Source organism: Capra hircus, chromosome 20 (assembly GCF_001704415.2).
Source record: "Capra hircus breed San Clemente chromosome 20, ASM170441v1, whole genome shotgun sequence".
NCBI lineage: Eukaryota > Metazoa > Chordata > Mammalia > Artiodactyla > Bovidae > Capra > Capra hircus.
The window spans coordinates 41,932,747-41,948,189 of NC_030827.1; the positions used below are offsets into that span (position 1 = coordinate 41,932,747).

Below are 15,443 nucleotides of genomic sequence, written 5' to 3' on the forward strand. Positions count from 1 at the left end.
GTCCAGATTGCAGAGGGCCTTAAATGCCAAGCATGGAGTTTGAGCTTGATTCTTTTGGCCCTGAGTAGCTTGTGGTGACAGGATGGGCTATCTAGGCCCCAGGTTTATCATGAGGGTCTTGAACTGAATGATAATCATTCAGTTCAGTTACTCAGTTGTGTACAACTCTTTGTGACTCCATCGACTGCAATATGCCAAGCTTCTCTGTCCATCACCAATTCCCAGAGCTTGCTCAAAATCTCATGTCCATCGAGTGTGTGATGCCATCCAACCATCTCATCCTCTATCATCCCCTTCTTCTCCCACCTTCAGTCTTTCCCAGCATCAGGGTCTTTTCCAGTGAGTCAGTTCTTCCCATCAGGTGGTGAAAGTATTGGAGTTTCAGCTTCAGCATCAGTCCTTCCAATGAATATTCGGGATGTATTTCCTTTAGGATGGATTGGTTGGATCTCCTTGCAGTCCAAGGGACTCTCAAGAGTCTTCTCCAACACCACAGTTCAAAAGCATCAGTTCTTCGGTGCTCAGCTTTCTTTATAGTCCAACTCTCACATCCATATATGACTGCTGGAAAAGCTGTAGCTTTGACTAGATAGACCTTTGTTGACAAAGTAATGTCTCTGCTTTTTAATATGTTGTCTAGGTTGATCATAGCTTTTCTTCCAGGGAGCAAGTGTCTTTTGATTTCATGGCTGCAGTCAGCATCTGCAGTGATTTTGGAGCCCAAAAAAGTAAAGTCTGTCACTGTTTCCACTGTTTACCCATCTATTTGCCATGAAGTGATGGGACTGGATGCCATGATCTTAGTTTTTTGAATGTTGAGTTTTAAGCCAGCTTTTTCACTCTTCTCTTTCACTTTCATCAAGAGGCTCTTTAGTTCCTCTCTGCTTTCTGCCATAAGGGTGGTGTCATCTGCATATCTGAGGTTATTGATATTTCTCCCGGCAGTCTTGATTCCGGCTTGTGCTTCATCCAGCCTGGCATTTCGTGTAATGTACTCTGCATAGAAGTTCAATAAGCAGGGCGACAATATACAGCCTTGATGTATTCCTTTCACAATTTGGAACCAGTCTGTTGTTCAATGTCTGGTTCTGACTGTTGCTTCTTGACCTGCCTACAGATTTCTCAGGAGGCAGGTCAGGTGGTCTGATATTCCCCTCTTGAAGAATTTTCCATAGTTTGTTGTGATCCACATAGTCAAAGGCTTTGGCGTAGTCAGTAAAGCAGAAGTAGATGTTTTTCTGGAATTCTCTTGCTTTTTCTATGATCCAACGGATGCTGGAAATTTGATCTCTGGTTCCTCTGCCTTTTCTAAATCCAGTTTGAACATTTGGAAGTTCTCAGTTCACATACTGTTGAAGCCTGCCTTGGAGAACTTTGAGCATTCTTTGCTAGTGTGTGAGATGAGTGCAATTGTGTGGTAGTTTGAACATTCTTAGGCATTGCCTTTCTTTGGGACTGGAATGAAAACTGACCTTTTCCAGCCTTATGGCCACTGCTGAGTTTTCCAAATTTGCTGGCATATTCAGTGCAGCATTTTCACAACATCATCTTTCAGGATTTGAAATAGCTCAGCTGGAATTCCATCACCTCCACTAGCTTTGTTCATAGTGATGCTTCCTAAGGCTCATTTGACTTCATATTCCAGGATGTCTGGCTCTAGGTGAGTGATCACACCATCATGGTTATATGGGTCATGAAGATCTTTCTTGTATAGTTCTTCTGTGTATTCTTGCCACCTCTTCTTAATGTCTTCTGCTTCTGTTAGGTCCATACCATTTCTGTCCTTTATTGTGCCCATCTTTGCATGAAATGTTCCCTTGGTAATCATTAATGAGATATTATTTGGCGTGTACAGTGATTGATAAGGCTAAATAATCTGAAACTATTTTCATGAGCTATTTGAAAATCTGCCTTAAGCCTGTTGGTAAAACTTTTGGTTAGAAAGACTTTAGGAAGATGCTTCTAAATGGAAACTTGCTGCAGTTAATGTTTGTTTGGGTTTTTAAAACATTTTGCTGAAGCCCAATATTTGGAATGCTGTTCCTCTTTATAACATTCTTCAATCAGGAGGACTGAGAATGAGAATCAAAGAAAACTGTTATGTTGACCAGATTATAGTTAAGTTTGAATCTAAATGCTAGTCTCACTGAGGGAGAAAGAATGTGGAGTGGGAGAGCAGAAATGATTTTTCCTTTCCTGGTCTTTCAGCTGATTAGAGATGGAATATGCCTAAGTTTCGGAGAAGGCAATGGCAACCCACTCCAGTACTCTTGCCTGGCAAATCCCATGGACGGAGGAGCCTGGTGGGCTGCCGTCTCTGGGGTCCCACAGTGTCGAACACGACTGAAGCTACTTAGCAGCAGTAGCAGCAGCATGCCTAAGTTTCCAGTCTTTTAAGGTACTGGTTGTTTGAATCAGAGAGATAAGTACTTCAGTTCAGTTCAGTCGCTCAGTCGTTCCTGACTCTCTGTGAGCCCATGGACCAGGCTTCTTTGTCCATTGCCAACTCCTGGAGCTTGCTCAAACTCATGTCCATCGAGTCGATGGTGCCATCCAACCATCTCATCCTCTGTCATCCCTTTTCCTCCCGTCTTCAATCTTTCCCAGCATCAGGGCGTTTTCCCATGAGTTAGTTCTTCGCATCAGGTGTCTAAAGTATTGGAGTTTTGGCTTCAGCATCAGTACTTCCAGTGAATATTCAGGACTGATTTCCTTTAGGACTAGTTGGATCTCCTTGCAGTCCAAGGAATTCTCGAGTCTTCTCCAACACCACAGTTCAAAATAATCAGTTCTTCGGCACTCAGCTTTCTTTATAGTCCAGCTCTCACATCCCTACATGACTACTAGAAAAACCACAGCTTTGACTAGATGGACCCTTGTTGGCAAAGTACTTAGGACATCTTAAAAATTAGTTGTGAACATTAATTCAGTTCAGCATGCTCTTATTTTTATTAATATGCTATCTGCATTGGAGCATGCAAAATCAGTGTTAAGATAATCACAGAAATATTTTCCAGCATGAGCAGTTTGGGAAACATTTTTATATCTATTTGTTCTCTCTGTTCTCTAGAGTTTATATTCTCTGTGGAAAATGTGACATATTCAAATAGTACGTCACGATGCAAAGCAGTGCATGGTGAGTGGTCTGATAGTAATGGCAATCGTTTTGGGCGACCAGGGAGGAGCAAACACTGGCCATCTGGGGTGGGGAGGGTTTAGATCTGTGAGGAGGAGGGCGTGTGTTAACATAGGCCGTATCCATGGCTGGGACCCAGACCAGAGCAGTTAAGGAGCCATCCTGGAGCCCTGCCCTGATGGAACTAGCAGTTCTGAGGTCAGGCAGACATCAAAGGTGAAAGGTAATGAGCTGGTGACCTGTAATCATTATAGGACCTGCCAAAAAGAACCACAGAGCGTGTGAGAGCAGGGTACCCTGGGGGTGGTGACATTGGTTGTAGAAAGGCCTGCAAGGGTATTGCTGTAGTAGCGAGGCAGGAGAGCATGGTGTGGAATGGATGGACTCCAGTATCTATGAGGCTGAAATGATACAGGCGTTTGAGCATAAATTTTTAACTAGAAGGGTTAAGGGAGGAGAAGTTGTCAGGTAATTCCCTGCTGTATGACTTGAAGACCAATGAATGGTCTCATCTGTTGAGACAGGAAGGGGCTTCTCAGGTGGCACAAGTGGTAAAGAACCTGCCTGCCAGTGCAGGAGAAACACGGGTTGGGACGATCCCCTGAAGGAGGGCATGGAAACCCACCACAGTATTCTTGCCTGGAAAAATCCCACGGACAGAGGAGCCTGGTGGCCACAGTCCAGAGGATCACAAAGGGTTTGACACGACTCAAGGGACTTAGCATGCATGCATGCATTGAGATAGGAAACACTGAAAAAGGAGCAGGTGGGATTCTCTTGGAGGGCAAGGTTATTGACTCCTTTTGGGACATGTTGAGTTGAATTAGTGAGTCTGTGCTGAGTAGGGAGGAAGGTGTGGCAGGATGATGCTCAGTGCACGTGTAGAGATGCTGTGTGTGGACAGGATGACATAGTGAGGTCAAGGTTGGGGGGAACTTGAAGAAGTACACCACAGCAGATGGTTGAACACGGATGTGACCTCGTCATGCTGGAAGTGAAGCCTCTTTAGGAAGCGACAGGGTCCAGGGACTGACCATGGCTTTGGTTGAGTGGCTGAGACCTGGGAAGAGGAGTTTATTGGCCCTGAGGAGTTTCAGATAGTACAGAGAACTCAGTATTAGATGGGTGGAATATTCCAGCAGCCTAAGGGGTGGTCAGATATTGGTGAAAGCGGTTTACATAGTGAGTTTTTCTCTTCTCTTTTTCTTTCCTCCACCAAAGTCACAGAATGTCGTTCCACCCAGGAGGACCCAGGTGTCCCCGAGGGCGAGGGGGACATGGAGCCAGACCCTCCGCACCAGCCTTCAGGCCCCAAAATCTGAGACTGCTTCACCCTCAGCAGCCTCCTGTGCAATACCAATACGAACCTCCCAGCGCCCCTTCCACCACCTTCTCCAACTCTCCGGCCCCCAATTTTCTGCCTCCAAGACCAGACTTTGTACCGTTCCCTCCGCCCATGCCTCCTTCAGCGCAAGGCCCCCTACCTCCCTGCCCGATCCGGCCCCCATTCCCCAACCACCAGATGAGGCCCCCCTTCCCCGTGCCCCCATGTTTCCCTCCCATGCCGCCTCCGCTACCCTGTCCCAGTAACCCCCCAGTCCCTGGAGCGCCTCCGGGCCAAGGCGCCTTCCCCTTCATGATGCCGCCGCCTTCCCTGCCGCATCCGCCGCCGCCTCCCGTCGTTCCGCAGCAGGTCAATTACCAGTACCCGCCGGGGTACTCGCACCACAGTTTCCCGCCTCCCAACTTCAGTAGCTTCCAGAACAGCCCCAGTTCCTTCCCGCCCAGTGCTAGTAACAGCAGTAGCCCTCACTTCAGGCACCTCCCTCCGTACCCGCTCCCCAAGGCTCCCAGTGAGAGGCGGTCCCCAGAAAGGCTAAAGCACTACGACGACCACAGGCACCGGGACCACAGTCACGGGAGGGGCGAGCGGCATCGGTCGCTGGAGCGGCGGGAGCGAGGCCGGAGCCCCGACCGGAGAAGGCAGGACAGTCGCTACAGGTCCGATCACGAGCGAGGGCGCACGCCCTCCCGCCACCGGAGCTACGAGCGGAGCAGGTAAAGCACACCTGTGGTTTTTTAGAGAAGTTGCGGAGATCCTGACACAGGCCATTTCTGCGGCTCAGCAAACCAGACCAAAAAGGTCCAGCCGTGCATTTCGGTTTATAAAAGGAAAGGGCTTTTTTTATTAAAGAGGGAGAGACAACTGATGAGGAAAGAAGTTGACCTCAGGAGAAAGCCACTTTGAAAAGCATCCCCAAATTAGCAACACGGGTTCATTTCAATGAATGTAAGTCAATTACTATACAGAGTACAGCTGGCATTTTAACGATGATCAATAAAAGATCTTGTAGTTGTTTGTGTGGATGTTGTATATAATTATGTTCAGTATGACCATCTTGTCAGGTTATTGCACTGTGGGTTCTTTCGGAATTGGTGGTCTGCAGGCCGCTGTTATCAGTCAGGAATCCAACTAGTTAACAAGCTGAACTTGCTTCCTGATTTTTAGGATAAATGGAAGTTTCTCTTATGTTTTTGCTTTCTTGTTCTGTTTCTTTATAAAATGAAATAATATTAGGTATACATTATCAAAGTTACAGTTTTCAAAATAGCTTTTAATTTGATTTTGTTGCCTTGAAATGTATGCATACTAAATAAAATTGCATTTAGAACATACTAATCCACTCCAGATTAAATTTCTTTTTTTCCCCACCCAAAAGGCCAAAAATCTATATTTACAAGGAAATAAGGTTTCCAGCAGACATTCATTGATGGGTGTCTAGAAATTCTCTGAAGTTATATGTAAAATTTTATGTCTATATATTTTTTCTATAAGTAAATCAGTGGCTTACAGCAGATTCTTAAGAGATTGTATGAGTCTGTTACCCTAAACCTAAGAACCATTGGTTTAGATGGAAAAATAAAAATGTGCACATATCCATTCTACTAATATTTATTTATACCTTCAGTGAACTGTTTGTAACAATGAAGATTTTTGGTTTTCCACTTGTCAAGCTGGTAATGGTGCTTCTCTTTCTGGCTGCTGTGGTGTGTTCACTCATTTTCATTGTCTTGTGGAACTTCTGTGCTGAAAAGTTTGAGGTCCCCAAACCAGGTAACCTTGTTACTTGGATTTGCAGGGAGTGAGTCTTGACTCCTATGGAATTAATGTGCTTCTTGGTTTCCATGTTGTTCTCATGGCTGTGTGTTTGATTCTGACCGAACATTTTGCCAGTAAATGGTAACAGTCATTCTCAGTCCTAAAGATTTGGAAGGCAGCCCTCCAGGCCTTGGAAGGTTTGGAAGGAAAATGCACTATTGCTTCTCCCTGATGCCTAATCGAAGGCAGAAGTGACATGTTTCCTGCAGGGGTGACTGATTCTGATGGGTTAAAGCTGACTAGAGTTGGTAGACTTTGAAAAGCCTTTTCAGCATGACTTACTGTTCCTTGTCAGTTTTGTTCTTAACTTTGTGATGGATTAGTTGGCAGAGGCCTGTGAGGGTTTATTTTACAACTTTATGGTGAAAATCTAAACTCAAAAGAGTTTGATAGTTTTCTTCAGACTTAAAGTGATTGTTAATAAACCTATCTTTGGGGAAAGATTTTGCTGCAAACTTCAGCATTCTAGATGACTTTTTTTTGTCTGTTTGAGAGTACTGTGGTTTTTAGGGTTCTGCTGTAAATTCCTGAGTTCTCCCATCCAGGCTTAAGCTTGAAGAAACACAGATGTCCTGTAAACTGAGGATCCCTGTCACTAAGTGAAATGAAATGCTGAAAAAATGGCCCTTAATCCCCATTAGCCTAAACCACAACCCCTTTACTGTGGGGGATCTTAGGCAATTAGCTCATCTTTCTACATGGTGTTTATTTACCCTGGAGTTGTTTTATGATGTTGTACTTGGGGGTGTTTGCTCTGGAACGGCCTTAATGTCACAGCCGCAGTAAAATCAGTTCCCTCTGAGGGTGTTAGTAGAGTGCCAGTTCTTTGTCTTATATAGAATGCTTCTGTGAACCAGTGCTTGTGTATAACTTCCAAAAGTACACTGGAAAAAACCAGACGTTCACAAAGTTGTGCATTAGATTAGATGAAGTTTATGCAAATTCTTTAGTCTGTCCTCTGGCTGCTTCTGCCCTGGCTTCTTGGGGTAAGTGCATCCACACTTTTTCAAATTTCATTTTTCCTTTTCTTCTCCTCCTCATAAATCTGGGTGAATAGTGATTATAAGATTGTTTCAGGGCAGACTATTTCTGGAGAAGGTTTGTGAAGAAGTAGAGGCATGCATTTGCTGTTGTGAAAGATCCAAGTTCCTCCAGTGAATGGGAAAAGGAAGAGCTGCAAGGGCAGCCTGTAAGGAGCAGGGCAGTGGCTTCCCGCACTTGAGTGGTGTTACAGCACCGTAACCCCATACCTGTCCTGTTGAGTACCGTGTTGAGCCGTTGGAGAGCTAGTATTATGTATCTAAGGAATATCTTTATGATCCCGAACTGGGAAGAATTTTTGGAAAAATAACTGAAGCATTGTTTTTCTTGCTTTAAATGGGTTCACCATGTAGTATTACAGTGATTTATACTGGTCTTTTCAGTTCATAGCCACTAGAGGTAGCAATCATCATGAGAGGTGCCACTCTTGAATGCAAAATCCTATCCCCTAGGTGTTACAAAAACAAATGAAAAATTAGGAATATCCTTTAAATAGAGTTTTTATTTGGAAATAGAGGCAGTTTTTTTTTTAGCTGCCATGCCATCACAAATTATATTTGTCATGTGATACCACTCACTAGGTGGGGTTTGCTGTCTAAAAGTAACCTGTCATTTTAGAAGTGTATCAAGTAAAGAATGTGGAATCCCAAGCACTGGCTACTTTACTTTGGACAGCTGGTGTGTACCTGAGCCTTAAATATATGTTAAAAGTGTTATTCAAAGAAGTCTTTCTTGAGGAAGGGGTGATTTTTAAGTGGAAAAACAATTTTTGTGTTAATATCTAAGATCTCTTATTAATTTTATAAGTTTTGATTTCAGTTTACATTTCTTTACATTTACATTTCTTCTGTTTGGCTATAGGTGGGGGATTATTATTTCTTTTTTGTCCATGCCATGTGACAGGCATATGGGATTTTAGTTCCCCTACCAGGGATCCAATCTGTGCCCCCACAGTGGAAGTGGTGGCGGGAAGGTGGAGTGTGGCTATTTTTGAGTTTAGACATTTTTGTAATCTTCTTGCTGGATTCAGGCTAATACAGTGTTTTTTTTTTTCCCCCCCACTCTAAGACCTAGTATTTATTTCCTTTAGATTTAGTTCTGATGTAAACACAGTGGGATTCCAATTTTTGTTTCAGATCTCATTGTACTTATTGACTAGACTCATAAGTTATTACTCTCATTATTACTAAATTCCAGCTTTATATTAGAAGGTTTAAAATCCTGCATTCTAGTTTTACACTGAGTAAACTCAGTGTCTCTATTTAGAGTTTTTTTTCCCCTGATGAAAACAGCACTTAAAGTGACCTAGAGTCTCATGGTAGTTAGTGGTGACTAAGAACTATACCTGAGGTGTATAACCTATGAGTTTAGAGCTCTTTATTATAGACCCTTTTCCTAATCTATACTATATGCATTTATTTGTTGGATGAAATTAAATGTTCCAGAAATCAATAGGCAGTTGAATCCTTTGAAGTTTTCCCTGTAGAATGTTTGGTTGGTTGGAAGGTCTCAAGAGAAGAGTATGATAAAATTCCTTTTGTTGCTTAGTATTAAATATGACTTCTTTTTTTTTTAAAGAAAACAGCAAGAAATGTCTAAGGTAGTTAACTTGCATAAAGTGAAATGCTCCTTTAACCTCTAATAAATGAAGGGTGAATAAAAATGTCCCATAGTGAATAGTGCTGCAAAATACTTAGGTGAGGTGAGGTCCATTTATTTAGATGAATTCAGTGAAAAGAGATGGTGTTTTTGAGTCTTTCTGTTGAAAACAGCTCTGTGTATTAATTCCTTTAAGAGAGCGGGAACGGGAGAGACACAGGCACCGGGACAGCCGAAGATCACCATCTCTGGAAAGGTCCTACAAAAAAGAGTATAAGAGATCTGGAAGGTAAGCAAGGAGTTGACACTGGAAGAAGTCATAGGATCATCTCCTGAAATTCAGATTTTGTGCTTTTGCAGGGTGTCAGCCAGGTCTTCAGAGTAGCCTGAGTGTCTGTCCAAAGAATACTGTGAAAAGCTAAAGTAGCCAGTTACTGAAAAACTTTTTATTTCAAGATGTATATAGGATGCACAAGGAAAATCTTGATAAGTCCCCCAAATTAGGCCACTTTGTAGTTGGTAGTTCAAGGTTTTTTTTTTTTTAAAGACCTTGAAAATTCCTAATTATGCTCTTAAGTTTACTTGTTTCAGAAAAAAAAAAAAAAAAGAAAAACTACAGTAATACCTTATTTGGAAATATGACATTGAAATTGTTGCAAATAAAAATTTACAGGACGTAACCAATTCTGTATCAAGAGCTAAAAATTTATGCCTTAATAAATGGTAATTAAGAATAGTACTCTCGATAATCTGACAGACTTTGGGTCAATTATTCATTTTCCCAACTTTGTTACTGGGCAAAGGAACTTCTTTAAGCCTCAGTTTCTTTGTCTAAAATAAGGACAGTTATATTTACCTTATTGAGTGATGAGGGATCATTGAAATAACACACATAAAACACTTAGCACTTGGCCCAGTAGTGCCAAATAAATGGTAACTATATAATTTTTATCTAATCACTTGACTCTAAAAAAGCAGAAAAAGGTATTGAAGGTAAAATAAATTAATAAACTAGAAAATAGAACTATAATGCCATAATAAAATTTGTAAATAAATGCAAGATTTCTTTGAAAGGCCGTACAATTTAAAAAGTGGCAAATCAAGAGAAGAAAAGCAAGTATCCATTAGGTATAAGAAAGAATGTATTATTATAGGAATGAAGGGGACTTAAAAATTATAGTGTGTTGTTATAAGTACTGATGTTTTATTTGAGAAATTAAAAAACTTGGATGTGATGGGTTGTTTCTATGAAAACAAAAATTATAAACCTTACAGTTAGAGCGGAAAATTTTAATAGGCCAATAACTATGGGAAAAAGTTGACTTTGTGTCACTTCCAAAAAAGTTTGAAACTGTTTTTAGAACACTGAAGAAGATGGGAGGAAAGCTCGACTCATGCTGTGATATCAGGAAAATCCAAATGGCAAAACTATCAATGAAAAGAAAACCACAAGACAATTTCTTTTATGAATATGGATGTGAAAATAGTGATTAGTATATGAGCAGGTTGTTTTCAGTTGTGTGTTATAATAGTTGAGGGTTTATTCCAAGGTTCCATGGGTAGATAGGTTCGTATTAGGAGATCTATAACTAATTCTTTGTGTCAGAATCTCTAGAGTTATCTCAGTACTTGCTTATTAGCTATTTAAAGTTGCATTCAATTATGAGTAGGGACTGGTAAAGGAGAAGTATAAGCAGACTTCTGTAACTTGATAGAGAACATTACCTCGTGATGAACATGATTGATACCATCTGGGAAGAGCCAAATTTAATGTTGAAACCCTATAGGCCTTCCCATACATGTTAGAAAAAAAGACAAGGAGACCCCATTTCCTACCACTGTCACCTGATGTATATCTTAACAGCAAATGACAAACATTGTATTCTTGTGTGTCCCAGGTATCGTACGGTACGATGATAGTCTTTAACAAGAGTCCCTGCTTTCCAGGAATAAGAAAGTTATGTGCTGTGAGAAGTGCTTTTGATAGAGCAGATACATACTGCTTCTGGAACACAGTAATTAGTAACTCAGTTTTGGGTCGTCACAGAGAAGTTGGCAATGTACTGATTCCCTGGAGTATGGATAGGAATGCCTAAGGGAAGGCAAATGGTAGGGGGAGAGAAAGAGCAGATGTGAAGCCTGCATTGGAGAAGTGGTCTCAGAAGGTCAAACCTGGAGGTTGGGAAATGAGTTTAGGCTTTTGTTAGTAATCCAGGAAAGAAATGACTGTGGCTAGACCGACCCATTGTGGCAATGACGATGGGGGATGTTGGAGGTAATTGAGAGAGATCGATGTGGGAGAGTCAGTAGGACTTGGTCATCACCTGAGAGCTGATGTTCCCCTTGGAGGGCTGGAAACACTTAAGAAACAGGCAAAAGAACGAGTTCAATTTTGGGCAAGTGGAATTTGTGTCTGTGAGACAGCTCGGTGGAGTTGTGTGGTACCTAGTGGGACACAAAAGTAAAAAAAAAAAAAGAGTATAAAGTTCAGAAAAGAGATCTTAGCTAGAAAGGCTAAATGGCATGAATTAGCTGAGGTCAGCTAGGGAGAGTCTGTTCAGAGAGAAAGGGCCTGAGGGAGAGGAGGAGATAAGGATAGGAAAAAAGCCAAGATAACTGCGTTTGTGGAACTCGTTGAGGGCCCACCTGAGGTTGGATTTTAATGTGGAGTGCTGGGAATCTCTTGGTTTAGTTGTTTTTTCTCCAATACCCAGTAACTTGTGGAGAAGGCAGAGATGGATTCTTTGAGTTCTAACTCATGCAGTAGATAAGAAAATAAAAGTTATAGATGTAAATACTGTAAAGCAGGAAAAGTTATCATGTTTGTAATGTAGCATATTATTAAACAACAATTTTGAGTTCGGATTTTGAAATTTGAAATGCCTGAGACACCTACCTAAAATGATGTTTTACTCCTATTTTGAAATGTCCCTCTCAAAGTGTTAAAAAAAAAGGAAAGAAGAAAAAAAGAATACTAACTGTTGTTCACAATAGACAACCCTGATCATCCATTATTTATGACACCTGCCTAAAGTGGAAGGCGTAAGGATGTCTTCTGCCTGTGTTTCTCGATGGTAATAATAATAAAACATTTGGTGGGATTTTTAGTACATGTCAAAATGTCTGTGTCAAATAATGATGTTAGCATTTAACTATTATTTACTAGCTGTGAGAGTGGGCAAGTGATATAATTTCTGTTTCCTGTCTAGGGGATGTTTATATCTGCCTCAGGATTCTTGTCAGGACTAAGTGTATCAGAGTGCTTACAAGAGTGTCAGGCTCTCAGGAAGGACCACAAAAAACAAATAAAACCACTCCACAGGGAGCCAGGATTTGCCATTATTAGCTATTGATATTACCAGGACAGTTCAAGAGAATCAGTTGAGAAATGTTAGAATTAACTCACTGAAGTTGACAGTTATGCAATAAACATATCATAATTAAGAGCCTTCCCTGAATACCAGGAATACCTGCTTACTAATAGAAAATATACATAGAAAATTTAAATGAATAAAAGTTAAATTTCTTCATAAACTTAAAAATGTATTGATCAATAGGAAGATAGTAAGTGTAGTAGATGACAAGGAAGGTGATGTAAGTGAATGGAGGGCATGTTAAATTCCTGTAGTGGGAGTGGAAGATAGGGTTAAAAAACATACCAGTGTTCTTCCAAAATATTTGCAGTTTTTAGCGGTGGTATAGTGGTGAGTATATCTGCCTTCCAAAAAATCTATAATTTTAATGTAAGTTCAGTTGAGGTACTGTTTTTAGAACTTTACTAGGACTCAAATTTTTCCTGGGAATAGAAGTGAGTATAATGAAGAAAAATAATGCACAGTTTGGTATGGGTATAAAGAGGTCAATGAGACCAATCTGGAACAACATTCAAGTATATATAAAGGTTTACATCTACCATAAAGTTGTTTTTTCAAATCAGAGGAGAAACTGATATGGAAACAATGCAAATTGTATGGAAAAGAACTTGAGTTCAGATTTCTGCCTTAAATCTTGGACAGATAGAGTAAAAAAAAATTAATGTTAAATGTAGCTGAAAAATATAAAATATTTATTTAACCTTGCTATGGGAAAGGATTACCCATAACACTAGCCATAACATTAGCCATAACACTAAGACTGGAAATAGAAACAAAAACAGTCTTTGCCTTTGGCCATATAAAGATTGTATGCGGCTCTGCTGCTGCCGCTGCTAAGTCGCCTCAGTCGTGTCCGACTCTGTGTGACCCCAGAGACAGCAGCCCACCGGGCGCCCCCGTCCCTGGGATTCTCCAGGCAAGAACACTGGAGTGGGTTGCCATTTCCTTCTCCAAGGCATGAAAGTGAAAAGTGAAAGTGACGTCGCTCAGTCGTAGCCCACTCTTCGTGACCCCATGGACTGCAGCCTACCAGGCTCTTCCGTCCATGGGATTTTCCAGGCAAGAGTACTGGAGTGGGTTGCCATTGCCTTCTCCAATGTAGCTATAAATAGAATTAAAAGGAAAATAAATTGAAAAAGGTTACATTAGATATGACAGAAGATGGGTGATAATTTAAATAAAAAACCGTCAAAAGACCGTAATCCTAATTTTAAAAATATCGCCATGGTGTATTGATTCATGTTCATATTAATAAAAGAAGTGAATGTGAAACATGTTATTTCAGTAGTGACAAATTAAATGAGATGCTCTCTTTGTAAGGATAGAAAAGATTAAAAACAATCATGTTGACAGGATGTGTGGAAATGGGAAATCACATACAGTTTTGATGGTAATCTAAACTGGTAATTCTTAACTGTAGAGAAGCCTTTAAAAAAGTACACACTCTTTGTGTGTGAAATAATATGATAAGTCTGCAAAGAACACAAGTGTATTTACAGAAGCATTGTTTACAGTGGGGGAAGAAAGGTAATATCCTAAATGACAATGCTCAGATTTGTCAGATTACGGTATATACATATAAAAGAATGATATGCATTATTAAAAATGGTTCAGATGTACATGTATTGAAGTAGAATGATGTTCCTGGTTTACCACTTTGTTGAGGAAAACAGGCTACGGAGTTCCTGTTTTTAGAAACTTGTATGTTTATATATCTATATCTTCTAACATATTTGTGAAATATAATTGTTATCTCTGAGTGATGTTACAGGTGATTTTTGTTTTATTTTTCTTCAGTGAACATATATACATTTTACTTCACAGTAAATTTTTTTTTCTGGTAACAAACCTCTTGACGTACACCGTAATATTTAGAAGTTGCATCAATAAGTAATATATATAATCCTAATCACTCACTGTTTTCCCCCTGTTGTATACACACCTACACTTAGATTTTCCCTGCTGTAAAATTAGAAATGAGTGATAGAGTTGATGGAGAAGCTTACTTGTGACTTTGACCCAGATGTAGACTTTCTTGGGTAAGAGTGACTTTGTTAGTAGAGCTGCCTGCCGAGCTGGCACCACATCACAGTCTCTCTCCTTGGCTGGATTCTCCAAGTCTGTACAGTTCCACTGAAATGTTCTGGGCTTAATTTAAAAATCTATCCTATGGGTTTTTCCCTCCAAGCACATTGATATGCTGAGCCTTTGCAAATTTCATGCTCCAGCGATTCAAGGAGATAGAATTGCTTTTTTCCTTTTTAATTGAGTTACTATTAGTAATTGTGGGGATCAGAATTAGGCGACTTGGTGGTTCATTAAGCAGTAATACCCAAGTAGGGGCTTCCAGAGAAATGGTGAGGGATGGTATAACTGGTTCACTCTAGGATTTTGGTCCTCAGGCTAAATTTATGGCTAAGTGGAGATCATGTTTTGTGAAGACTTTTTTTTTTTCCTCTTGGCAAAGCGAGATGTGGAGAATTCAGAATTAGTGTGCTCAATGCTGAGATCGTCTATAGATGGAGATGTCCGCATATTTCCCAGAGATCTTTATAGGAGTTATGGTTGGCCAGTTGCTCCTGAACCTGCCGTATGCACACCAGAATCACCTGGGGAAATTATTAAAAATACAGAATCTTGGGCCCCACCCCTGGAGACTGTGAATCAGTAAGTAGATCTGGGGTAGGGCCTGGGAATTTGTATTTTTAAACAAATAACTTCAGGTGATTCTGATGTCAGCAGACCGGTGTCAGGGGGTCACTGGTTTTTCATACAAATGAATATATTGGTTTGGCATGACATTTTCCTTTTAGGTGACAAATGAGCTAAACAGGTGAAATAGAAAAGTTTTACAAGAAAAGAACATTTTTAATAGCCTCCCTTTGCCCCCTTTTGAAGTCGCTCCCCAAGCAGGGAGAAGAAGAGAGCTCGCTGGGAGGAAGAAAAAGACAGGTGGAGTGACATCCAGGGCTCTGGCAAAGAGAAGAATTATACCTCCATCAAGGAAAAGGAGCCCGAGGAGGCGCTGCCTGACAAAAACGAGGAGGAGGAGGAAGAACTCCTTAAGCCCGTGTGGATTCGCTGCACCCACTCAGAAAATTACTACTCCAGTGACCCCATGGACCAGGTGGTA

General features: G+C 40.9%; 1 protein-coding gene across 3 annotated transcripts in view; it reads left to right on the top strand.

Moving 5' to 3' along the window:
* Nucleotides 1-15,443, top strand: part of DROSHA (drosha ribonuclease III) — a 123,120-nt gene that overhangs the window by 1,868 nt on the left and 105,809 nt on the right. For 2 of the 3 annotated variants that reach the window (XM_018065629.1, XM_018065628.1), the window contains exons 2-5: nt 3,071-3,136; nt 4,358-5,194; nt 9,133-9,225; nt 15,209-15,440. In XM_018065629.1, the coding sequence (XP_017921118.1) occupies nt 3,120-3,136; nt 4,358-5,194; nt 9,133-9,225; nt 15,209-15,440 (1,179 nt within the window). In that variant the 5' untranslated portion in view covers nt 3,071-3,119. Of the gene's footprint in view, nt 1-3,070; nt 3,137-4,357; nt 5,195-9,132; nt 9,226-14,866; nt 14,978-15,208; nt 15,441-15,443 lie in introns of all 3 variants that reach the window. The other variant, XM_018065630.1, reaches the window with a different exon arrangement.